The 22,462-nt window shown below is 54.3% G+C and overlaps 12 protein-coding genes across 12 annotated transcripts; 7 read left to right on the top strand and 5 right to left on the bottom strand.

Annotated features, from left to right (window-relative positions):
* Nucleotides 1–1,193: 1,193 nt before the first annotated feature.
* EI97DRAFT_498645 (uncharacterized protein) lies at nt 1,194–4,318 on the bottom strand (the record flags this gene model as incomplete). Its single annotated transcript, XM_033802568.1, has 3 exons — nt 2,998–4,318; nt 2,183–2,945; nt 1,194–2,134 (listed from the first exon to the last, which is right to left on the bottom strand). Exons 1-3 carry the CDS (start codon nt 4,231–4,233, stop codon nt 1,194–1,196), a joined length of 2,940 nt encoding a protein of 979 aa, XP_033658026.1. The 5' UTR covers nt 4,234–4,318.
* Nucleotides 4,319–4,456: 138 nt separating this feature from the next.
* EI97DRAFT_124250 (medium-chain fatty acid ethyl ester synthase/esteras-like protein 1) lies at nt 4,457–5,995 on the top strand. Its single transcript, XM_033793058.1, has 3 exons — nt 4,457–5,453; nt 5,506–5,629; nt 5,677–5,995. Exons 1-3 carry the CDS (start codon nt 4,555–4,557, stop codon nt 5,947–5,949), a joined length of 1,296 nt encoding a protein of 431 aa, XP_033658025.1. The 5' UTR covers nt 4,457–4,554; the 3' UTR covers nt 5,950–5,995.
* EI97DRAFT_124253 (uncharacterized protein) lies at nt 5,548–6,708 on the bottom strand. Its single transcript, XM_033793059.1, has 2 exons — nt 6,016–6,708; nt 5,548–5,612 (listed from the first exon to the last, which is right to left on the bottom strand). Exon 1 carries the CDS (start codon nt 6,627–6,629, stop codon nt 6,042–6,044), a length of 588 nt encoding a protein of 195 aa, XP_033658024.1. The 5' UTR covers nt 6,630–6,708; the 3' UTR covers nt 5,548–5,612; nt 6,016–6,041.
* Nucleotides 6,709–6,828: 120 nt separating this feature from the next.
* EI97DRAFT_391644 (UPF0220-domain-containing protein) lies at nt 6,829–7,755 on the top strand. The gene is made up of 3 exons (XM_033796247.1): nt 6,829–7,015; nt 7,094–7,458; nt 7,508–7,755. Exons 1-3 carry the CDS (start codon nt 6,923–6,925, stop codon nt 7,569–7,571), a joined length of 522 nt encoding a protein of 173 aa, XP_033658023.1. The 5' UTR covers nt 6,829–6,922; the 3' UTR covers nt 7,572–7,755.
* A 3-nt stretch (nt 7,756–7,758) lies between these two features.
* On the bottom strand, nt 7,759–8,641 carry EI97DRAFT_430197 (vacuolar protein sorting 55). Its single transcript, XM_033797620.1, has 3 exons — nt 8,539–8,641; nt 8,254–8,467; nt 7,759–8,148 (listed from the first exon to the last, which is right to left on the bottom strand). The coding sequence occupies exons 1-3, from the start codon at nt 8,572–8,574 to the stop codon at nt 8,015–8,017; spliced, it is 384 nt and encodes a 127-aa protein (XP_033658022.1). The 5' UTR covers nt 8,575–8,641; the 3' UTR covers nt 7,759–8,014.
* Nucleotides 8,642–8,839: 198 nt separating this feature from the next.
* EI97DRAFT_411788 (N-terminal nucleophile aminohydrolase) lies at nt 8,840–10,131 on the top strand. Its single transcript, XM_033796743.1, has 3 exons — nt 8,840–8,964; nt 9,014–9,125; nt 9,176–10,131. The coding sequence occupies exons 1-3, from the start codon at nt 8,927–8,929 to the stop codon at nt 9,800–9,802; spliced, it is 777 nt and encodes a 258-aa protein (XP_033658021.1). The 5' UTR covers nt 8,840–8,926; the 3' UTR covers nt 9,803–10,131.
* Nucleotides 10,132–10,317: 186 nt separating this feature from the next.
* EI97DRAFT_430195 (uncharacterized protein) lies at nt 10,318–10,793 on the top strand (the record flags this gene model as incomplete). Its single annotated transcript, XM_033797619.1, has 2 exons — nt 10,318–10,351; nt 10,441–10,793. Coding segments are annotated over 2 exons (233 nt in total), but the record flags the coding sequence as incomplete, so codon positions are not given.
* A 338-nt stretch (nt 10,794–11,131) lies between these two features.
* Nucleotides 11,132–13,998, top strand: EI97DRAFT_411783 (amino-acid N-acetyltransferas-like protein subunit Mak10; the record flags this gene model as incomplete). The annotated part of the gene is made up of 6 exons (XM_033796742.1): nt 11,132–11,381; nt 11,437–11,453; nt 11,511–11,583; nt 11,700–11,767; nt 11,821–12,287; nt 12,342–13,998. Exons 1-6 carry the CDS (start codon nt 11,312–11,314, stop codon nt 13,996–13,998), a joined length of 2,352 nt encoding a protein of 783 aa, XP_033658019.1. The 5' UTR covers nt 11,132–11,311.
* Nucleotides 13,999–14,093: 95 nt separating this feature from the next.
* Nucleotides 14,094–15,045, bottom strand: EI97DRAFT_391631 (uncharacterized protein). Its single transcript, XM_033796246.1, has 3 exons — nt 14,679–15,045; nt 14,510–14,541; nt 14,094–14,431 (listed from the first exon to the last, which is right to left on the bottom strand). Exons 1-3 carry the CDS (start codon nt 14,769–14,771, stop codon nt 14,323–14,325), a joined length of 234 nt encoding a protein of 77 aa, XP_033658018.1. The 5' UTR covers nt 14,772–15,045; the 3' UTR covers nt 14,094–14,322.
* Nucleotides 15,046–15,186: 141 nt separating this feature from the next.
* EI97DRAFT_430192 (LuxS/MPP-like metallohydrolase) lies at nt 15,187–16,987 on the bottom strand. Its single transcript, XM_033797618.1, has 4 exons — nt 16,627–16,987; nt 16,390–16,564; nt 15,492–16,339; nt 15,187–15,430 (listed from the first exon to the last, which is right to left on the bottom strand). Exons 1-4 carry the CDS (start codon nt 16,879–16,881, stop codon nt 15,335–15,337), a joined length of 1,374 nt encoding a protein of 457 aa, XP_033658017.1. The 5' UTR covers nt 16,882–16,987; the 3' UTR covers nt 15,187–15,334.
* A 137-nt stretch (nt 16,988–17,124) lies between these two features.
* On the top strand, nt 17,125–19,773 carry EI97DRAFT_391624 (uncharacterized protein). The gene is made up of 3 exons (XM_033796245.1): nt 17,125–17,274; nt 17,332–17,388; nt 17,489–19,773. Exons 1-3 carry the CDS (start codon nt 17,248–17,250, stop codon nt 19,430–19,432), a joined length of 2,028 nt encoding a protein of 675 aa, XP_033658016.1. The 5' UTR covers nt 17,125–17,247; the 3' UTR covers nt 19,433–19,773.
* Nucleotides 19,774–20,786: 1,013 nt separating this feature from the next.
* Nucleotides 20,787–22,422, top strand: EI97DRAFT_478453 (HAD-like protein; the record flags this gene model as incomplete). Its single annotated transcript, XM_033801988.1, has 3 exons — nt 20,787–20,866; nt 21,012–21,252; nt 21,393–22,422. 3 exons carry the CDS (start codon nt 20,787–20,789, stop codon nt 22,215–22,217), a joined length of 1,146 nt encoding a protein of 381 aa, XP_033658015.1. The 3' UTR covers nt 22,218–22,422.
* Between the last annotated feature and the right edge of the window lie 40 nt (nt 22,423–22,462).

Below are 22,462 nucleotides of genomic sequence, written 5' to 3'. Positions count from 1 at the left end.
TGTCTAACCGTCTCAAATCCGCCCAGGATTTTCCAAGACGTGTCTGGTATAGTACAGTAGTACGATGAGCTCAGAAACACGGACCTAACGGATTAGGCAACCATTGTGTTCGACAGACCATCAATAGGCTTGGAATTCTAGGATCTAAGACCCTTACAGCCACATAGCGAGGCGGTGCAATACATTCTGGCAGATCCTACACCGTCAGGTAATCGAGGCACCTCAATGCCACCGAACGAGCGTCCACTGATCTATCCTGATGTGTCAGGAACGCCTATGACCTCCGGGATGGGAGACGCGGTGCTTCAGTACGACGACCCCGAGGCCAGAACAAAATATGCGCAACCTATAGCACTTCACCAAGGGATTGTCTGCCTCGCGGCACCAGTAGAACAGGACGGGCCATTGGCTCAGAAGACCAGCAATCCTCTGTCTTCCCTCGTTTGCGAGTTCTACAGCGGGAAACCTTCCACATGCGCTAGGCGAGCCCTCAGGCTTGCGGACTGGAGAACTTCCCCTCTCGACAATCAAAGTCAAACCCTGTACTTGCGAAGAAGAGGGGCCTCCGTCGGCCAAACGAAGCTGCAAGACTAAGGCTATCAAGTGTGGTCAGTGTCACTGGCGTCGCGCTTATGTGAAGTCTCACTGTCAATGCAGACGTGCTTCTCTGTTTATTGCCACTGCGGTGATAGAGTGCTGTGAGAGCAGAGACTACCCACCTTGAACCGAGTATTGGCCTCCTTGTCAACAGCAACACCTTTCCACGGCGCGAGAACCACGGGGATTGTAATCAGTTGTTACAAGATTGGGCCTGGATTTCTAAATTCTTGCATATATATACAATCGTCCTTGTCCTACTCAAAGTTGATGCGTCAGGTGTACGCGGGATTTCTAGACAATACGTTGGATTGCATTCCCGACGAACGCACGCACGTACAAGGTAAATGAGCTGGTTACGCGTACTCATTTTGAATAGCCGGGGTGGGAGGCATGACCATGATCATCGTTCGTGACGTCGTGTGACGCCCGCTAAAGTACAGTAACCCAGATACAGTCAGTGAATATAGCCTCAACAGAAAGCAATACACCCCACAAAGTCGTTCCAACGTGACCCTCACCTACATGTCACAGGTCTCCTACAAATCCCACCATCCCCGGTCATTGAGCAAAAACAAACAACAGATAGCACGCCCTCACCCAACCATAACCACATCGCCCCCCTCATTCTTCACACCCCTGTCCCCATCCCCATCCCCGTCCACCTTCACCCCACCACTCTCCCCACCCCTCAACACCCCCTTCAACCTCTCCGGCAAACCCCCCGCCACCTCCTCAACCCACACCCTCCTCACCTCCTGCGCATCCCCCACCAACCCATTCCTCTCAAACACCCTCTCGCAAAGCCCACAAACCACCGCCCTCCACAACACCGCCCTCCCCTCCCTCCTCACCATATTCCTCGCCGCCCTCACACTCTTCACCGCCTGCTCGCCCACCGTCTCCGAGAAGAACCGCTCCGACATGTAACACAGGCAAATAGCTACAAATTGGAAATTCTGCAGCTGTTGCGCCTTGGTGAGGGCGTTGCTGATCAGTGTCTTTTGGCGGTTGATGCTGAGGGACTCGGGGGTGTTTTTGGCCAGGGCGACGAGGACGCGGAAGGCGGTTTCGAGCTGGAGGTTTGGGTGGGTGGGGAGGAGGGGTTCGAGTTGTGAGGATAGCAGGTCGGATTGCCATTTTTGGGCGGGGTCGGAGCGGAGGAGGAGGAGGTGGTTTAGGGCTGCGAGGATCGAAAGGGTCGTTTTGATGTCTGGGGGTGTGCCGGGGGCGGGGAGGGAGAAGATAGGGAGGGAGTAGCCTGTGGCTGCCTCTGAGAGGGATCCTGTACATTGCGAAAGGAGCGCGGAGAGGTATGAGGGGTATATGGTGTAGGATTCATCGTCTTTGAACGGGGAGACGGCGATGAGTTTGCGGAGGGAATCCAGCGCTTGGGTGGCTTGGGTGAAGTCTTCTGCTCGGCAGGCCATGATACCGAGGGAAAATGTAAGCTGCCAATCGAGGATCATGATCCAGCTGCGTTGCGTAATGGCATCAGGCAGGGAAGTGGGGCATGGTAATGGGCGTTGTAAGGCATCTGCCATTCGTTAGCACTTCCCGCTTCTTGAGGAGGTACACTGCATACCCTGAGTGATCCTCTGCCCCTCTTTCAGATAAGCCCGCCCACGACTCACTTCCGTGACACTACAAGCAAGTCCGCTGAGGTGATACGCAAGCATCTTCAGACTGTTCTTCGGAAGCCAAGACAAGACAAGTTCGTCCCGACCGTCTTCCGCCTTCCTGAACACCCCTCCGGTGCATTGGGTGAGGCTCTGTCCGCCAGAGCTCTTCTCAATAAGAATGGAGAACACGCCGTCGTCCGGACCGGGCTGCTTATCCGCTTTCTGTTGCAAGGCATTTATCTTCTGCCAGTCAGGTTGACCCCTCTGCAGACTGCACGCAACATCAACAGTGTCGATCAGTGCGATAATCTGCCCAAGTCCTTTCGAGGACTCTTGGAGCTGATATGTCCTGGCAGCGGCGATCGCACGCTGCGCATGCTCGAGATGGTCCGGGCCACCTGCACGGAGGTGAACCATGGCTTCAAGAGCAGATGCAGCTATTGATATGGCGCGGTCGCCCCGCTTATCGGCGAGTTTCGTAATCTCATGCAACTGCTGGAGAGCGGAGGCGCTCTCGGGACGGCCAGGAACACGCAGAGCCAGTGATACCTTGAGGAATCGGAAAGCATATACCCAAACAATGTGCTGAAATGCCTCTGCGTCTCGAATGGGTCCGTCGAGGGATTTCAGGGCGGCGCGGTGGTTGGTCTTGAACTGGTAACGAGCTTGCAGATGCTGCATGCTGTATCTTATATCAAGGAGACGACTTCTCGCACATAAAGCAATCTGTTTAAAAGTTAGCCGTCGCCGGAGCATCGTTCATCAGCATTGCACTTACACCCTTGCTCAGCACCTCTTCGATCTCAACATCATTATCTGTCTCCTCAACAAGTAAGCTCGCATATCTCAACATCAGTGACGCCTGCTCTCGAGGCGGATGCGTGAACTTTTTCAACACAGACTCCATACACCCAAGCGCCGTGGCCATGAGCTTGTAATACTGATTTAAATGCTTCTCGTTCTTGATTAATGATGGCATCGGTCCGATGCTCCGCGCGGCGTCGATATATTCATCGGCAGCCTGCAGCAGTAGGACAGCCAGGTCCGTCGGTAGCGCTTTCGGGGACGGATGGGGAGGTCTGGTTGGGCCGGGCGCTGACTGCGGAGTTGGATTCTTGATGACGATTTTCGGATGCGCTCTCGGCAGCGACGAGGGAGTCCGGGGTAGCCCAGAGGAACGGTGCTGCGGAGCGGAGGACGGTTGACCCGGAGGCCGTTGCTGTTGGGGTGTAGAGTGCTTCTGCAGAGGTGGCCGTTGAGCCTCATGACTGGCATTTGCAGCTAGCAAGTTTGACGATGACGGTTGAGGTCGCATGGCATTCTCCTTGAATGATGGTGCCCTTTGGACCGGCCTCGCAGCAGCCGGAGTCTGCTGAACCTGCTGTGGTCGGGCGTGCGCACCTTGTCCACCTCCACCTCTTATTGCAGGCCCATCACTTGTCCTTTGCGCTTGAGCTGCCCTCGCCTGACCCGTAGCAACATCGCTCTCCCGTCTCTGGCCCTGAGCATGTGCCGGAACCTGCACCTGCACTTGTCTTATCCTCGGATTGTGCATCCCCGCCAGAGGACTCGAGTTGTATATTGCGTTACTCCTCTGTGGAATCACGACTTGTGGCTGTAATTGACGCGGTTGTATCATGGGTCGGGGCTGCGGCTGAGGTGTTGTATACTGCTGCTGCGCGAGGGTCTGGGCGAGGGTCTGAGGCGGAGTGATCATCACGCGTGGTTGTTGATGCTGGAACGATTGCGTTTGTAATTGAGGTGGTACAGGCGAATGAGGATATGCTTGCGCATATTGGTGAGTTTGAGGCTGGTAGTGCTGTGGAGGTTGAATCGGCGGAGGATATTGCATCGACACGGGAACTCCATAATTATTATTTTGCGGCGCTGGGTAGCTACCTGGCATCTGCATGTGCATCTGTGCCGGAGGAGGAGCTGCTTGCGGAGGATAGTATTGCGCATTTGCGTTGGGATCCGCGTAGCCTTGCGGCGGCCAGTGATAGCGCGGATCCATCTTGACTCTGTGCTCCTCCCGTGGCGCTTATAGATGAAGGCTTAGGAGGGCGGCATGGCGGTTTCCTGAGCTGAGTGATGAGATGTCGTGAATTGTTGCCAGGGATGTTGGACGCGGCGCGGTGAAGCGCGCGGGTGGCGCGCAAGATCTAGCCAATCGGAGGTAGGGTTTTGCGGACCGAGGCATCTGATGGATGATACATATAACCTTGAAAACTGCGCCTCCGACTACATTTCTAGATAGACTTCCCCCGTTCCATTCTTTTCTGCATATTCGTACAAGAAGTCCCTCGTTCTCTTGTTTTGTTGATTCCACACCACCATGTTCGACCCGTCCTGGCTCCTCGGCCATGCCCGCACAACCTTCACCCATGCCACCAACACCATCCCTCTAAACACCAAGTCTGGCCGAAAAACCACACTCTCAGATCTTGTCCGCGATGTAACACCACCATGTCGTCTCAACCCCTTACTCTTCAACGGCCATTTGCAAACAATGTGGACTGCCGTAAAGGAAGCCGGTCCCGCAATCTACTACAAGCGCCGCGTCTTCCAGTCGACGCATGCAGTCTATCCGGGCCAATTCGCTGTCGATTTCGTTGTCCCCGTGCCAAAAGAGGGGGAAGTCTGGGAAGAGGACGAGAGTTTACCTGAAAGAACATTCTACTTTTCGGAAGAGGAGTTTGAGCGGATTGGGAGTGGGGATGGGAAACCCATGCTGGTGTGCTTGCATGGGTTATCAGGAGGAAGTCATGAGGTTTATTTGAGGCATGTGGTTGCGCCTGTTACGGCTGATGGGTGGGAGTGCTGCGTGGTAAACGCGAGAGGGTGCGCAATGTCTAAGATTACAACGCCTCAACTGTTTAATGCGCGGGCGACATGGGATGTACGGCAGACGGTCAAATGGTTGAGGAAGACGTTTCCAAATCGACCACTGTATGCTGTCGGATTTTCGCTGGGCGCAAATATCCTGACAAACTACTGTGCCGAAGACGGAGACAAGTGCGAGCTGAAGGCGGCGATAGCCTGCTCGAATCCATGGAATTTGGAAGTGAGTCATAGAGGATTATTGAGGAGTTGGTTAGGCATGGAAGTATATCAGAGGACGATGGGAAGTAATATCATAAAGCTGTATGCACAGCACAAGGATGAGATGCTGAAGAATCCGAAGTTAAAGCATGAGGACATCATGGCGTGCAGGTATCTGTACGAGTTTGATCGGTAAGTGGGGCATTTATGTGCTATTGAATTCGTTGGCTTATATTTTGTTCAGTGTTGTACAAGCTCCTACATGGGGATACCCAACGGAAGGAGCCTACTATAGAGATGCGCAGTCAGTAGATGCATTGACTGCTATACGGATACCTTTCCTAGGCATCAGTGCGGAAGACGACCCAGTAAGTCCCACGTCGGCTGTTTCCCAACCGCAGTTAACACTCCCCAGATATCCTCAGTGGAGGCCATCCCGTATGAAGAGTTCAAACAGAACCCGTATGCCGTCCTGGTCACGACCAACTGGGGCGGTCATCTGAGCTGGTTTCAGATTGGCGGCAAGAGGTGGTTCGCCTCTGCAGTCGAAGCGTTTCTGCTGAAGATGCACAACGACATCGACTCGAGCGTGACTCCAAATGTGAATGGGAGTGCCAACAATACCCGCCCGACGTCGAAGTATCCGATATGGGACCCGAACAACCGAAGGTTACAGCTTCCGTTATGAGGCGCGAAGCCACGTAGATAGAACCAGGGTATCATAGATGTGAACATAGATCAGAACCTCCGACATATCGCCCATCGCCAACCTCCGAGCTTTCAACCGAAAGACACCCTCTTCCTCGCCTTCTTCTCCTTAGGCTTCTCATCCTCCTCTTCCACGGCCACCCTTGCGCGATCGCTATGCCTCCTCTTCCCTTTCTTCCCCTTCAACGCCTCCTTCTTCTCCTCAAACTTCTTCTTCTTCTCCTCACTCCTCTTCTCCATCTCCTTCCTCTTCGCCTCCCTCACCTCCTCCCACTGCCTCGCCTTCTGAATCTTACTCTCAATATGTCCCTCCTTCTCCGCCTGAACCACACTCATAATCGCCATCATGCTCTCCGGATCATCCACGAAAACCTTCCCCTTCTTCTGGCCCTTGGGCTTTGCGATGCCGGCGGGTATGATGCCGTTGAGCTTAGGAATGTTGAGCTCTTTCTCCGTGTAGACGCGCTTCTTCTTCTGCTTGGTGTCGCTGGACGTGAGGGATTTGGTCTTTTGCGCACCACCGGGTTTGGCGAGGGCGAGAGATTTGGCTTTGCGCTTGGAGATTCCGGTTGGTGCGCTGCCTTTGGGCTTGGATTTGGACGAGGAGTTGGCTTTTCCACTGGGTTTGCCTTTTGATCCTGAGGATTTGGTCGGTGTCATTGTGACTTGTAGTTGTGTTTGTTGAACAAGAAGAGTTCAGTGAACCGCTATGTGATTTGCGATTTGCAGGTCGTGAGCTCCGCTCTGGAACTTTTTTCCAGCACAGATCTATCCCCGGCAAGCGCACCCGGCGTTCCTTGGCGCCAAGCAATTATCCAGCCTTCCGGACCGCAGCTCCCCAACGTCACGGCAAGCGACAGCAGTCAGCATTCAGCGAGTCGCAACCCTCCATATAGCACACTTCTCTCTCGGTACAACTCAGAAACTAACAGGCCGAATACGTACCCTCTCCGATGTCATCCCACCGCCTTTTCCGCTTCCCCAAGCCCGCGTGGCTCAACAGCGCGAATGCCCGAACCGCGGGCGTCTATGCCGCTGGTGTACTCGTATGCACTCTCTATCCCCAACCTCTGCCCTGAGAACCCCTAAATGAGGAAATAGAAACTAACAAACTCCTCCGCCAGTTCGGCCTCGGTTTCTACACCCTAATCGACATAGCCGTGTGGTCCAAATCCGCCATGAACCCGTCCGACCCCCCCGTCCACATCACCTTCGTCGACTGGATCCCTGGAATCTGCTCGGCGCTCGGCATGCTCGTCATCAACAGCATCGACAAGTCCCGCCTGTCCGCAGACAGCTTCTCGTATTCTGGGAATGGGGTTGCGTGGAAGGCGAGGCTGGTGCTGTTTCTGGGTTTCGCGCTTTTGGCGGGAGGGTTGGCGGGGAGTGTCACGGTGCTCGTGTTGAAGTATCTGGTTAGGGAGTATACCTGGCCGACGATTTGGTTGGGGATTGGGAATGTGGTGGCGAATGGGTTGGTGATGTTGAGGTGAGTGATGCGGGAGTGGAAGGTTGCGGATGAAGCTAACGGGAAGCAGTTCCGCGGTGCTTTGGGTGGCGCAGAATATGGAGGATGAATATACGTATAACCTTGCGTTGTGAGAGGAGAGGTGGCAGCATGATTGCGTCTTTCTGGGAGAGATGGCAATGCCGTTCACGGGGTTTTCCTTTGTGTCTTGGGTCCGACGGCGTGTTCTATATATCCTTGTTTATGGGACTTGTAGTATTAGATAGCTGGGCGTACTGGATCGGATGGTGATTAACAGCAAATTCACTAGTACATCACATCGCATCCTCCATATATCTTCTCCATTGAAGCGTCATAATCTATCTTTGCAACGAACATATCCAGCACCAAACAATCGTACAGGCGCGTTCCAGCCTACTTCACGAACAACACCATACAAACTTCCCATAACGATTCCCCCTTAGCGCCAGTCAAACAATCCCATCCGCGTAGGTATAAGCAACGAAACAGAGTAAGATATTGATGTTCGGAACCTGAAACTCGCCGCCGCTTGAGAGGTCACACCCAGGCCTGCTACTCAGAAATCATGCTCCTCCTGAAAGAACAACGTAAAGCTCATGATCGTTCCATATATCAACAGACCGCCGACGATGGACATGACGGCCGCGCCACCAGCAATTTGCGCCGAATGCCAAAGCAGCGTTGGCAGGGCTGGGCAGTGTCAGCAAGCATCCTAGCAGAACACAACGGCGCACAGTCTGCCGCTTCCCAAAGTCGCAGCACGGCGGCTGCTTCACGAAACATTAGAGCACTCACCAATCCCCATGACCACAAAGAAGCCCGTCAGGAACCTCCCGAAATCGACCACGCCCGAGCCGGAGCTCTCCATGAAGTCATCCGGGTTCGCAGCGCGGCCGCATATCCAGTTGGGCAGGGGAGCGACGACGTAGGTGGCAACGACGAGGAGGGTGAGGTAGTTGTGGAAGAGGGCGGAGGAGAGGATGACGAGGAGGAAGCCTATTGCTAGGACCTGTGGAGACAGTTGTTAGCAGTGTGTGAGGTGCGAGGGTGAAGTAGTGACGGAGGCGTGGAGAGACGTACAAAAGAGAGCGCTATGATAGTTTTGAGGCCCGCCATGTTGAGAGCCTGTGGGTGCTGTAGAAACCAGACCGGAGAGGTGTCGCTGTGGAGACCCTTTGCTGAGTGATGGTCTGATAGATGGCTGGGGCCGACTTGAGTTGTGGTTGCGTAGCGCCGGTCGTTGAATGCTGCGCACGGGCCAGCTCTTGGTTTGGAAGCTCTGGAGCTTCGTAACGGAGAGATGCCTTGAACATCACAAACAACCCATTTTGCCGCGTCCCACGCCTTTGCTACTTCCTTTCCACTCCTCTCGGTCCTTCGCTGAGATTTACTCCTTTCTCCGCTCTCATTCTCTATCTCCTGGAAGGCGTCGTAAGAACCCCGCGACAGTCAAACAGCAACTGCCACCATGTTCAGAAACAACTACGACAACGATTCGGTGACATTGTATGTTACCGTTGATGCTATAACCTTGAGCCTGTTCTAACTAGCCTAGCTCACCACAAGGCCGCATCTTCCAGGTCGAGTATGCACAAGAGGCCGTGAAGCAGGGTTCAGTCGTGGTGGGTGTCGTGAGCAAAACACATGCCGTTCTGGCCGCCATCAAGGCACGTATGCTCCATTTTTCTTGCCAACAACCCACTAATAATACTCGCAGCGAAACGCAGAAGAGCTCTCCTCATACCAGAAGAAGATCATCCCCATAGACTCGCACTACGGCGTCGCCCTCGCGGGCCTCGCATCCGACGGCCGTGTCCTCTCCAACTTCATGAAGCAGCAATCGCTCGCCTCTCGCCTGACCTACGACCGCGCGATCCCGCTCTCCGAAATCACACTGCGGATCGCCGACCGCGCGCAGACGAACACGCAGCAGTACGGCAAGCGACCGTACGGCGTGGGACTGCTGATTGCAGGCGTCGACCAAAAGGGCCCGCATCTGTTTGAGTTCCAGCCGAGCGGTGTTACGCAGGAGATGATTGCTTGCGGGATCGGGGCGAGGAGTCAGATGGCCAGGACGTATCTGGAGAGGCATTTGGAGGAGTTTGAGGGGGCGAGTAGAGAGGAGCTGATCAAGCATGCGTTGAGGGCGTTGAAGGAGTCGCTCAGCCAGGATAAGGAGCTTACGGTCGACAACACGAGTGTAGGTGTGGCTGGCATTGGCGAGAACTTCACCTTATTCGAGGGTCAGGAGATCGCCGAGTGGTTAGATACGACGTTCGAGAACAAGGAGAATGACGAGGAGGGTGATGGACAAGGGGGAGAGGCGATGGAGACCGATTCATGAGGGATGACTTGTTCATGACTGGTATCTCCGCTTCATGAGTAGGGTGGGCTCCCCAGAGTGCAGCTTGAAGATCTCCGCACCTGTCCTCCGATATAGACAGCTGAAGGCCGGTTCTGATGGACCGTAGGCCTGGGTCAATCTCTGTAGTGAAGAACACATGACGTACGGTTTCCCGGCCCGGGGATATGCAATTGCATTGTTCGCTGGGGGTTGTGTATGAAAATATCCACTGCGAACTGACGGCTGCATTCCGCCGACGCAGGACAACCCAGAAGGCAAATCAATGAGCCCTTCGTACATTTCTACTAAACTGTACCCTAGCATCACAGATCAATCATACCATTTCTCAATTGCCCTCCAGGATGGTCAAGAACAATTTGTCACGTGACCGCATTTTCTCCCCAAGCCTGTCCGCGGTCTTGAGCTTCATCGATCAACTTGCATCTCTCCACCAGCAAACCCGTCACCACCGCGCTACCACCATCTACCACGCCTTCTCCACCTCACAACCATCACAATGGCATTCGCTTGGAAAGCCGCCGGGCTCACGTACGTTTCTTCCTTGCTCATGCGCGCGCGCTGGCCCCGACTGCCTCGACCCGGTTCGGTAGCTAACAAGTTTTTTTCGTCTTGAACAGGTATAACCGCTACATCTCGGTTGCGTCGCGCGTGGTCCGTCGCTCGCTGAAGGAGGATAAGAGGATCGCCGCTGAGAGGAGGGGAGAGAGCGATTTGAGGATTGCGAAGTGGGAGGTGAGTCTGGTTCGGATCTTCTGCGTTGGAGAAAAGGGAATTGGAAGTTGGCTGCACATGAGATGGACTCAGCAAGCAATATGATTGGATTGAGAGTCAATTGGAGTCTACAAATGGATTGCTGACGATGGGTCGTGCAGAATGGAAAGCAGGGCGAGGTGAAGAACTTGGATCAGGTGAATGAGGCGGCGTTCAAGGATGCTGCTGCTCAGGCTTCGTAAACGGCTGCCATACCATGCGCACGATGGAAGGGATGAGGGTGGATTGAAGGGATAAACGGGGTTGACGGAAGCGCGAGGCAGTGGAGGATGGTGGGCTCTGTACACTTTGTATCAACATCAAAAGACAATGCATGAGGGATTTGAGCCGGGAGGGACGCGTTCTGGAGTGTTGGAGATGTGTGATTTTATTAATCGAGAGAGTCGTTCCAGTTAATCTTCTCTCTGGCTGTATATGCACTTGTTTGATGAATGTCTCTCTGAAAAGGTTCCGAACTTGAGCTGTCGTCGTCTGCCCCACGTGAATCTAAATAAGGTGGGATGATTGAAGCCCTAGGTTCTGCCATTATCCTTCGCTCCCTAGATAAAGGGCAGCCTCGCCTCGCCTCATCGGAGGCGACATTTTTGATTAAGAAAAAAACATGCGGGCATGAATGGTAGCCTGATCGGAACTGCTTTTTACATCGAGCCTGCCGCGCCATTCACACCTTGACTGCCGCTTCCCGCACCATCCCCGCCGCCGCTATCCAGGTACACCATGGCGGATCCATTGCGCGTCAACATCTTGACAACGTTCAATGGCGATACTTCGCACTTTGAAGCGAGTGGTACGGTCCTTCGCTCGCTCGTCCTCTCCCCGTGTAGGCGCTGATGGCGATCCAGATCGGTCATATCAAGCTGTGCGAGACTCCATCCAGCTGCCTTCTGGACCCACGTCTAACCTGCCACCGAGACAGGCATTGCAGCAACCGCGTCTCCCTCAGAGGAGGATTGTAGATATTACGGAGGAGTTCACAAAGGCCTGTAGTGGTGAGTTATTATGTTTTCCTCACTTGCAAGGCTTCGATGCTGGTACCACGGTCATTACCTCTACTTGTTACCCTATATGCATTCCTATGCAGATGTCTGATACTAAATGCCCACAGCTCTCAAGGTCGGACAACTCGTAAAAGATGAGCACTTCACATTGTTCGAGTCCGTCTCGGCTCTGGAGGTAATCTAGCACCTCATTCCACATGCATCTCTTCCATCTTACACAACCCTCAGATCATGGATCCTAAAATGGACAGCGGATTTTTGCAACCAGGAGAAACTCTGGAAGATGAATATGACACCCTGGCACCTCTGCTACCGGAAGAAGTCCTTGGTATCATGGACCAACTGCTTTGTTACGAGATGGCATGGCATACGGGATATACCCTCTCGCAGACGCTCTTCACTTCGGTTTATATCGACAAGTTGCTCTGGCCGGAACCGAAGACGCTCGAGCAGGTGCAGTTCTATAGGGGTTCCGTACCGGGCAGCAGGAGACCGGGACCGTTGTTAGAAGTGCTGAGAGCGTATTGCCTAGGGTTGGTCAAGTGCTGCGATTTTGTGATTGCGAAGATCACGGCGAGACATTATTTCGAGGAAGAGGATTTTGCGACGCATACATATCATCGGACCTTGTTCCCGCAGATTCCGCTAGATGTGTTTCTGAGGGAATTGGATGCTGCGGTAGAACAATTGGATGAGTACGTTTCTCACCCCTCACACCCTTCTTTCTAACCTACGCTGACAGTGGATAGCCCCGGGTTGACCATCACGGATTCCCTGAGAGGAGCCATCACCGGGCGTCTCCTGTTCCGAAAGGCCTTCCTCCTCGCCCTAGATCTCGACTGTCCCCTCCCTCATTCTTCCTCGACATGGCCTCCGGTCCTCTCCCTCCTCCCCTCCATCTCCACCACCCATCAGCTCAGTGTTCCCGTTCCCGGAGCCTTCAGCAACAAGATTCAACGCCGCCTCGCCAGCACTGTTCCTCCCCGCCCAGTTGTCGAACTCGCCTTCTCAGACGCCTTCACCCACCTCAAGCAATTATGCCACGACTGCGAAGAAGCCACACGAGTCCTGACGATCCCAAAAGACCCCATCGAGTTTGAGAATTTCCTTTGGGCCTCTGCCTCGCGCTTTCCCGCTCCATTGTGCTACGCCAGATCTTACTTCTCCACCCTCCTAACCGACGAATCCACCGTCGTCTCCACCCCCTCCCTCCCTATGCAGGACCTCCAACTCCTCGTCTTCCCTCCGCACTCCCCCCTCATCGATCCGGTGAACTGGGCAATCGACCGCCCGAGGGATAATTCACTTCCGGAACCTCCGCGGTTACAGATTGCCATGCTGCTCGACGGTTTCCTGGAACGGGCCAGCGCGAGTATCCTCGATTACTGGACGGCGCTGGGCCAGAATGCGTGTAGATTACGAAGGCTATTGACTCATATGATACTGGGATTCAACGAATTGCAAATGGATGCCGCCGTCGTGGACGAGGATCTCGCGCGCGTTGCCCAGGAGGTTCAAGCTATGGAGGGCCATCCCGGAGCCGTGATGATGCCCCGACCTCTCGAGACGTGGACGTACTTTAAAAAGCTGAGCCTGGTGGAGAAATGCATACTCCTGGGCTTCGCACAAGATGTCTATCTCCCCGAGGAATTCGGCGGAATGTACACGTTCCTCTCCCTCGTAACGACGCGCAAGGCCGCCCTCTTAGACACCATCTACGCCCATTTCTCCGACGTCGAAGCCCAGTATAGAAGAACGGGGCGGCCGCCGGCGTGGGCAGAAGACGTAGCTGTGCATCGAGACTGGTACATTGACACCCTGAGGCATTATACGAAAGGGATACAGCATCTCAGCGCCGCGCTGGGCGTCTTCTACACCACGATGATGTACCTCGGTCTCGTAACGGGGGGCTCCATAGGCCCGTTTGGCGATCATGCGAGACGGTACGAACTCCGCATGCGTCCGTTTTTGGCCCTGGATCCGGTCGAGGTTCCGGCGTGGGAGGACTTCAAGGCGCATGTGCTGCCATGGGGGGAGTACAGTAGTCCGGATCGGGGGTTTGGTGATGTGCTGAAGGGAGGCGCGGTGTGGGGTGGTCTTGAGCTTGATCTCAGGCAGGCGAGGGAGGCATTTGCGAGGGTGAAGAAGGCCGGGGCGGAGGGGATGAGGGCGGTTGGGTCGAGGGGGGTTTGGGAGGGGGAGGTACAGGGGTTGATGAAGAGTTGTGTCGGGTTGGGGGTTGCGGTTGTGGGGGTTAGGGGTGCTGTAGAGGGTGTGGACGTGGATGGAGATGGAGGGTGGAGGGGGAGATTGGGTGTTAGGATCGAGGTTCCCGGGATTAGGGATGGGGGGAAGGTGGAGAGATATTTGGAGGGGTGGGTTGTACCGAGGGTGGTGAAGAATTAGGGGAAGGGAGGGAGGGGCGGAAGGAATAGGGGTATATGGCTGTACTCTCTTCTCACTCGGGTTACCATATCCTCACATGCGAATGGTCCAAGAACGCCGGTTGATGTCCCTCGTCACAGATATGCGTATCCTATCCCATCCCATCCCACCCCATGGACCTCCGAACCTGATGCCAATACTGAACGCCTAACTCCATCCCATATCCCGCCCATAACCCATGCATATCCGTATCCATCCATACCCAAGCAGAAGCAAACATGTCCAAACACGCGCATCCCTTCACACCTCCGCACTCCGAATCCCCTCCCCCTCACTTGACCGATCCTAACCTTTGAACTTCATCAAGCACCCCTCACGCACCTTCCTCACACTCCTCGCCGATATCCCCCGCTCGCCGGCTTGCTTGGACGCGATGCTCGATTCCTTGAGCAGTCTAGAAAGAAAAGAGAAAAGAGTAGTTAGCTTCGTCGTATATCAAAGAGAGATAGAGAAGGACCGGGGGAAAACGCACTCCTCCATGAAAACGAGATAATTCAGGAAAATCTACTCGCGCCCTCGCGTTAGCCATTTGCGATCCTCTTCCACGGTCCTAACCTAACTAACCACCGCCAATTACACATCTGCATTCTCGTTCTCTTTCTTATATCTTTTTTTCCCCCGGGGAAAGATTCAAGACGTACCAGGATATCCGCATTCCTGCTCAGCCCGCGATTCGCATGCGCCTTGACGATCTTCTTGACGGTGCCGCGCGGGTAGAGCGATGTCGCTGGCATGGTCTGTTCTGCAGTCCCCTTTTCTCCTTCTTTTCTTCACTTGACGTTTGTGTTTCTCTTGTCCCTCAGCGCGGCATGCGGCTGTTGTGTGTTATGTATGTACTGTATCGTTCAGGTCCCGCTCGCGTGGTATATGGGCTGAGGGGAGTTGTGTCGGCGTTGATGCGGCGGCCGCGTGGAAAAAGACACAATACGACAGGAGAGGGCGGTGATGAAGAGCAAAAAGGTGTGCGCGACGTCCTGAGGTGAGTGTCATATAAGCGCCCTGTTGATCCTCAGAGGCATCGCGGTCGCACCTCGCGCAATCGATCGAGATACGCGCTGCCACATGACCGCGCCAAGGCTTTTTCCAATGACCACTCACGCATCCGATCTAATCCGAACCACTGTGGACCATGGCTAACATCTGAACAAACGAGATAATATGCTCCTATAAGACACATCTATCTGGGACAGGTCACAGGTAATGGTACATTGCAAGCTTCGCCCCAACATCGCATCAAAAGGTTTTCCGCCGCTCAACCCTCCCCCAACTCCTCCACACTCCATTTACCACCCTCTATTTACGCCTTGAGGCCGAGATCCTCAGCATACGGGAGCACCCAGAGGTCACCGACGGCCGAGACGGACGCTTTGCTCTCTAGTAATGATTTCGCGGCCTGTTGTAGTGATGTTAGTATTCTTCATAAGGTGGAAATATCAAGGAGCTGGTGAACTTACGCTCTTGAGCTTCTCCTCCGTCACGCCGTCAATGGCCTTGGCGACCTCGTCAATCTGGTAGGGCTTGCTGCCGTGCACAAGACCGGCGCCTGTGAGCTCCAGGCCAGCCTCAATGTTCTGGCCGTACTCGAGCTCCTTAAACTTGGCAGCAGCCTTGGCCTTTGTGAACTGCTCCTTGGAGATCTCGCCCGCCGCGATCTTCTTGATAGCCTCAACGGCGGCCTTGGCGGTGGCAGCCACGTTCTCCGCAGAGCCAGTGATGGTAGTGTACAACAGACCCGCGTCCGAGTAGATGGCGCTGGTGGTGTTGACGGATGTCGAAGGGGAAGCCTTGCTTTGGCCGAGGATGGTGAAGCCGGAAGACCACTTGATGCTGGACCGGCCACCAAGGAGGGATGCGAGAACGGCGATCTCGGGCTTGTAGAACTTGCCGGTAAAGGAGCTGGAGCCGGGGAAGGCAAGAACCATGGCATTTCCGCTGGCGTGCGCAATACGCTCCTCACCTCCGTGGTACTTGGTCTGCTCCGAGCCGGGGAGCTGCTCGACACCGCCGGCCGGTACGTCGTTGAAGAACTCGCTTACCCACTTGGAGAGCTCGCCGTGGTCAGCGCCGTTGGCGACGACGGCAAAGTTGGACTTGGCGAAGGCGGTCTTGGAGAAACCCTCAATCACCGGGGGGTTGAGGTACTTTGTGTACGGAATGGACGAAGAGGATGCCGTGGGGTTTCCGAGACCCTTGTGGAATGCGAGGGCGTGAGCGGAGTTGATGGCCATGTCGGTAGGGTTGGCGAGGAACCTCTGGTGGGCGAAGTGGATGAGGGGAAGAACTTCCTCCAGGTAGACGTGGTCTGCGCCAGTCAGTAATCATCCGAATGGCAAAACCTCATCCTCGACATACGCTCAAACTTGGTCGACGAAGCTACTTCGCCGAGCAGCTCAACGAAATACGGCAAGTCATCGCGGAGGAACTTGGCCTCGAGAATCAGGTTCTCGCGAGTGTGGAAAGCCTTCAATTCGGCTCCGAGAAGCTCGGATTCGCGAATGATGCGCAGGGTCGACCTTCGTGCGGTTGACTAGAGCCCCAATTGAGTGTCAGTGGAGCTTCTTGACAGCAATTGAAGGCTCAATGGCGTACCCGGAATGCGTAGTTCGCCAGAGCCTCCGAGAGGCCGGGAAGCGGCTGGTACCTGGAGCCGGCCTTGGACACCAACGCAAGCGTGGTGGTGGGGCCAGCGAAATCCCGGCTGGCGTACTTGATGCCCTTGGACTCGCCGGACTGATAATGGAAGGATCCCGACGCTGGGGCAGCAAGTCCTCGGCGCTGGACCGGGCGGACGGCCTGGCAGACAGCGCGTTGTGCGCCCCGGCAGGCGCTCGAGCGGGAGAGCATCATGGAGAGAGCGCCGAGCGAGGGACCAGCGAAGGGAGGGCGGACCGCAATGGGATGGGGGAAATTGGAGGGTGGATGGAGATTCCTGGTGGTGCAAGCAATGAGGTTGAAGTCTTGGAGTCGACGCCATGTACATAATCTGCGCATTGATTGGGCAGGCCAATCGGGGAATAGTTCCGCCGTGGCCGGCTCCCCGCCATAGTTTTTGTGAGAGAAGTCGCAGTTCCTCACCCTTCACTTCCGGTCCCCATTGGCGACGTTCCGCTCGAGAAGTTTCCCACTAACTCACCACCTCCCCAACGCATTCATGTCTCGGCTGTCGTTACTGCTACTGCCGGACGTCCTCAACCCCGTTTAGCCTCCGATATGTCTTATGCGCAGCGGGAGACTCCGGTCGGTGTTCCTGTCGCGTGGATGCGGCATGGTTCACACGCTGACTGTGAAATGTAGATACTGGCCGAACTCTGCGAACTCCTGGTTGAAGACATATATGGCGAGCTTGCAGCTGTATGTTCTCTCCGCCCGCTACATGAGACCCTCATGAAATCTCCCTTCTCTTCATTGCCGTCGTAGAAGTCGGTTGTATTCGCTGCTGACCGTTCGAAAGCGCGTCTTCTCCGTTCTCGCCCGCCATGGTCGTCAGACCCTCAGCGCACTCAATAAAGCCTCGTACCTCAACAGCCGACAGATCAAGCACGGCCTAGTCGTCCTGATTCAGCAACACCTCATTTTTCACTCCGCATCTATCGAGCCCCACGCCGCCTCCTACGAGATCGATTGGCAACAGGCCTATGGTCTAGTTCGCTATGGCAGAACCCTCAAGTCTGTGGAGGAGCGGTTTGGTGACAAGGCTGCCAACGTCATGTCTAACCTTATCACACTTGGCCATACACGGATACAGGATCTAAGAGAGGCTTATTTTCCCCCACACACTGAGGAGAGCGCATCGGGCGAGGAAGGTGCCAATGGTGCTTTAGGGGATGCCAAAGCGAATGGGTCTCTCTTTGTGAACGGCGATACCGGCATGAATGGCCACGCTAACGGCACTGCGCCACCCAAGCTGAATGGCGTGAAGCGGGCTCGACCCTCGGATGAGGAAGAAGTCGATGGAGAGTATGAAGACCGAGTAGAGGACAAGACTATCAAGTCGGTTGCCGAGCTGGACAGCATCATATACCATCTTATGCTACAGGGTTGGATCGTGAAGGTGGAGTGGACACAGTACCTTGGTCCCGGAGACTTGCACGACATCACCCGTCAGGAGGCGATAGAGAGCGTAAATGAAGGAAAACTTCCCCATGGCACAAAGGAAAAAGAGGCCGTCGCATATGGCATATTGCGAAGGAAGAGGGAGATACGGGATGAATGGTTGAATGTTCCGCAACCGACGACGCGTAAGCGTACTTCAGCCGATTCGGATTTGAGTCGATCGAACAAGAGACAGCGGCTCGCTGGTCCGAATAATTGGGCACCACGCGATGACGAGGTCATTGTTCTTGATGAGAATCTGACCATCCGCGCCAATCCTGAGAAGATGACAGTTGCGCTGCGTACAGATATTCTCGTTCGGCTCGTCCGCCAGCTCGTCGGCCATGTCCCTGCGACGGTATACGAGACTATGCTACGGCAGATTGAGGCGAACACACCGCGCTGCTACGACGAGTGGGCCGACCCCCCACCAGCGGACACAGCAGCTATGGCCAACGAAAGCGTCGATGCGCGATTCCTGGTCACATCCCGCGAAGTTGCGAAGAACATTGACCCCTCGATCGACCTTCTCGAGGGACTGGACCCACACGGCATCGTGCTCATGACCTACTCCACCTCCCACGTAGACAAGAAAGGAAATATCGTACCCCCGATCGACCCCTTCAACCTCAGCGTCGATGCCCGCGCGCGCCTCATAGACAAACACATCACAGCGATAGCAAATCACCCATTTCGCTTCGCAACCTGGCATTCCCGGGCCGGATTCTCGCAGTGGCGTATCGATTTCCCTGAAATCGCCCTCTCATTGATTCAGCACGAGATCGAGACCACGATCGCGGCGGGTAATGAGAGGGATAAGAAGTATGGCGTTAAACTTATCCGGGCACTTAAGAAGAAGGGCAAGTTGGACGAGAGACAGATGGGCAATGTCATGATGATGCCGGCCGCCGAGATCCGAAGTGTGGTTAATGGCCTCACGGTCAGGGGCTTCGTGCAGACGCAGGAAATTCCCAAAGTGGAGCGAAGAGAAGCAAAGCATTCCTTCCACCTCATTTGGTACGATCGGCAACGCGCGCGCGAGAAGTTACTCCAGGATACGTATAAAGGCATGGTGAGGGCGTTGCAGCGACTCAAGTATGAGAAGGAGACGGTGGCGGGTCTGCTGGCGAAGGCGGAGAGGACAGATGTGGCCGGGAATGAGGAGAGGTGGCTGAGCAAGGGGGAGCTGGAGGCCCTCAAGAAATGGAGGGGTGTGCAGGAGAAGGTGTTGCTGCAGGTGAGCCGGATGGATGAGGTCGTCGCGGTTCTGAGGGACTTTTGCGGGCCGCTGGTAAGTGTTTAGGTCGATGCTGGTGCACGAGCGGTGTGCCATGCCTGTACACTTAGCTGTACTCTTTTTGCCCAGCCTACGAGCGGCTTATTTCTGCCGTTGGTACTGCTAGGCTCCTCGAGTGTTACTACCACTCCGTTCCATTTCCATCTGAGGATAGGCATATGTGCGCCACTGGGCATAGAGACTTTCATGAAATTTGATACCCCGCCGCATTGGGTCGGAGTTTTCCGTTTGCAATGTCGTACCTAATGAGACGAAGGGGTATGTGAGTAGCGATGTTGATGCTAACAGGATGTGCGCTCTGAAGGAGAATGTTTCAGGATTGGAAGCGATGATGGAGAGATATAAGCTTTATTGATAACGTATAATGGTTTTCGTGAGTTGGCTTGTCTTGTATACATGTCTCGATGGTTCCTAGCTGGTAGAATATTACCTGCATCATCCATGATGTTAAGATATTCGAAATTCTTAATATTGACCGGACAACACCTGTGGAGCAAAGCTTGTAGGATTAAAGTCTGCCGTACGGTCTGTCCTTTCAAGCTGTGTATCTTGCAATAAGAATGACTTCAAGTTGTGTCATCGGCGCGGTACTGAGTTGATTCTGTTATTGTGGGCGAGGGATGCTGGGTTTTGGAAGGATTGTCAATTCGTGGTAAGGCAGATATAGCTTGGCCTGTTCGAACCCTTAGAGAAAGAAGTGATCATAGTCGTTCGGCTGTCGTTTGATATATGATCAACATTTTCTGGCCTAATTTATGGCTCGCGGTCTCGGAGTTGTAGAATAATGATCTGGTTGTGGCGCTGTTTCATCTTCGCGCGCTGCATGAAATATGTCCATGAAAAGTAGCCCCCTTTCCTTCTCTTGGATATCTCGAAGTCTTCTTCACTGTTTAGTATAGCAAGTTCCTCCCCCTTTTCTTGCCGAAGTACTTCACTGACACTCGATGTTTCTCGACCTCATCCCAAAGAAACCTAGAGATTCCAGATCACTATATATTTCAATAAGAACAGCATTATCCAAAACAACACTCAGCGATCCCCAGCATAGCATCCTCCCGCACAAGTTCGAGCCTACCACAACGACAATTTCCATATGCCCCTCAATCTATACTCTCTATAGCACTCGACTCTTGGTGTATCCCTAGTATTTGAGCTAAGAATTTTTGACTTCTTGAACTCTTCCAATATCATTATATAATGCCTGATCAGTCCTGCCCATGTACAATTCCCACAAAAGTGAAGTGCGTAAAGTCTGCACATCGCGCCAGCACTTGAGAATATGGTGGGATAGGAAGGTGATAGGCCGATGGGTCCTTCTGCTGTTGCAGTCAGGCTCGGACTCTCATCCAATATACCTACCATGCGCCTTCCTCAGCCGCAAGCATCCTATGCTCCGATCCTGGAATCGAAAAGTAGACGCTCGAAGAAGATTGCGGTACCGTGAGTAATCTCGGCCACTTATCCTACACTCGCTTTATCAGTGTGCCACTTACATCATTGCACCACAGCCGTGCAACCCAGCTACACAAACACCTCATTTGGCTATCAATGGCCCGTGCGTCTAGCTTAGCTACTCACTCCTTAGTTCACTCTCACCTTCCTTTTCTTCTCTCATCACCTCTCACCAACAACCGGATAGCAAACAACCCACCATGGCTGAGACGAGCAAGTTCCCACCCATCCGCGCCTGCATCTTCGACGTAGACGGCACTCTCATCAACTCCGAAGACGTCTACACGGAAATCTACAATCACATCCTGCGCTCTTATGGCGCCCCGGACTACCCATGGAAGGTCAAAGCCATCCAGCAGAGTCGAGGTCACGAGGTTCGTATATACACTCACAAACGCACCTCTCACTGCCAATCCACCACCTACACCCCACTTGTATATCCTTAACAAAACAGCTACAACAAAGGTAAATGGAAAACGCTTCACTACCCTGCTAAACAGGACAAAAACAACAGGGCACGCAGCGTCTCCTCAACTGGGCGCAAATCGGTCTCACCCCTGCGGAATGGAAGGCCCTCGAACATTCTCACGTCCAGCTCTTCCGCACTTGCGAACTCCTGCCCGGCGTCTCGTCTCTGCTGTCGACGCTCAGTACCTTGAAAACACCTTACCAAGCCGTGCACAGCTCGCAGAACAGTCACTCGTCACAGCAGCGTTTCGAACCTCTGCGTCTCGCGCTCGCCAGTTCGGCGGGGAAGACGCTGTTCGAGATCAAGACGAACCACCTACCTATAATTGCCAGCACTTTTCCGCAGGGATGTAGGGTGTTTGGTGATGACGAGGAGTTGGTTGGGAAGAAGACGAAGCCGGAGCCGGACCTATTTCTGCTGGCGCTGAAGAGGATCAATCTGAGCATGGCTGCTGGGTCTCCCAAGTCTTCGTTCTCGAGCGCGAGTGATGTTGGCCTTGGCGGTGACATAGAGGAAGACGAGAGTGAGAATGCGATTCAGCCTGAAGAGGTCCTTGTGTTTGAAGATTCCATTGCTGGCGTTGAGGCGGCGCGGCGTGCTGGGATGAGAGTCGTTTGGGTGCCGCATCCTGGGCTGGCAAACGTGGCTCGTGGACGGGAAATGGAGGTCTTGATGGGGGTAACGGAGAAAGATGGCGCCATCCCGGCGTTTGCTGATGAGGAGGAGGGTGGTAAGCCAGATGTGGAGACCGAGGGCGGTGTCGTCATGAGGTCTCCAGATGGATGGGCAGTGATGCTGAGGAGCCTGGAGGAATTCCCATACAAAGAATTCGGCTTTGATGTCGATGAGGGAGCCCTCACCAGCAGTTGAGGCGGGAAAGTATGGAGATGACGAATGCTACTGAACATCCTGGCAAGGATGGGCAGTGATGATTATTCCGGGGTTGGGTTCAGCTCTGGGGAAATACGGGGAGCATGGTCGATGGTAACTTAAACATGATCGACGCGCAGATACGCTGGAGTCTGATAGCCATCTGCGTTGCTTATGGAGCCCACATGCATGCATAGAGGACCACGATGAACAGTACCATTGCAAATGCATTTTCTACGCAATAA

This window comes from Westerdykella ornata (genome assembly GCF_010094085.1).
Source record: "Westerdykella ornata strain CBS 379.55 unplaced genomic scaffold EI97scaffold_2, whole genome shotgun sequence".
Lineage (NCBI taxonomy): Eukaryota > Fungi > Ascomycota > Dothideomycetes > Pleosporales > Sporormiaceae > Westerdykella > Westerdykella ornata.
This window is presented reverse-complemented; position numbering and strand designations above follow the sequence as displayed.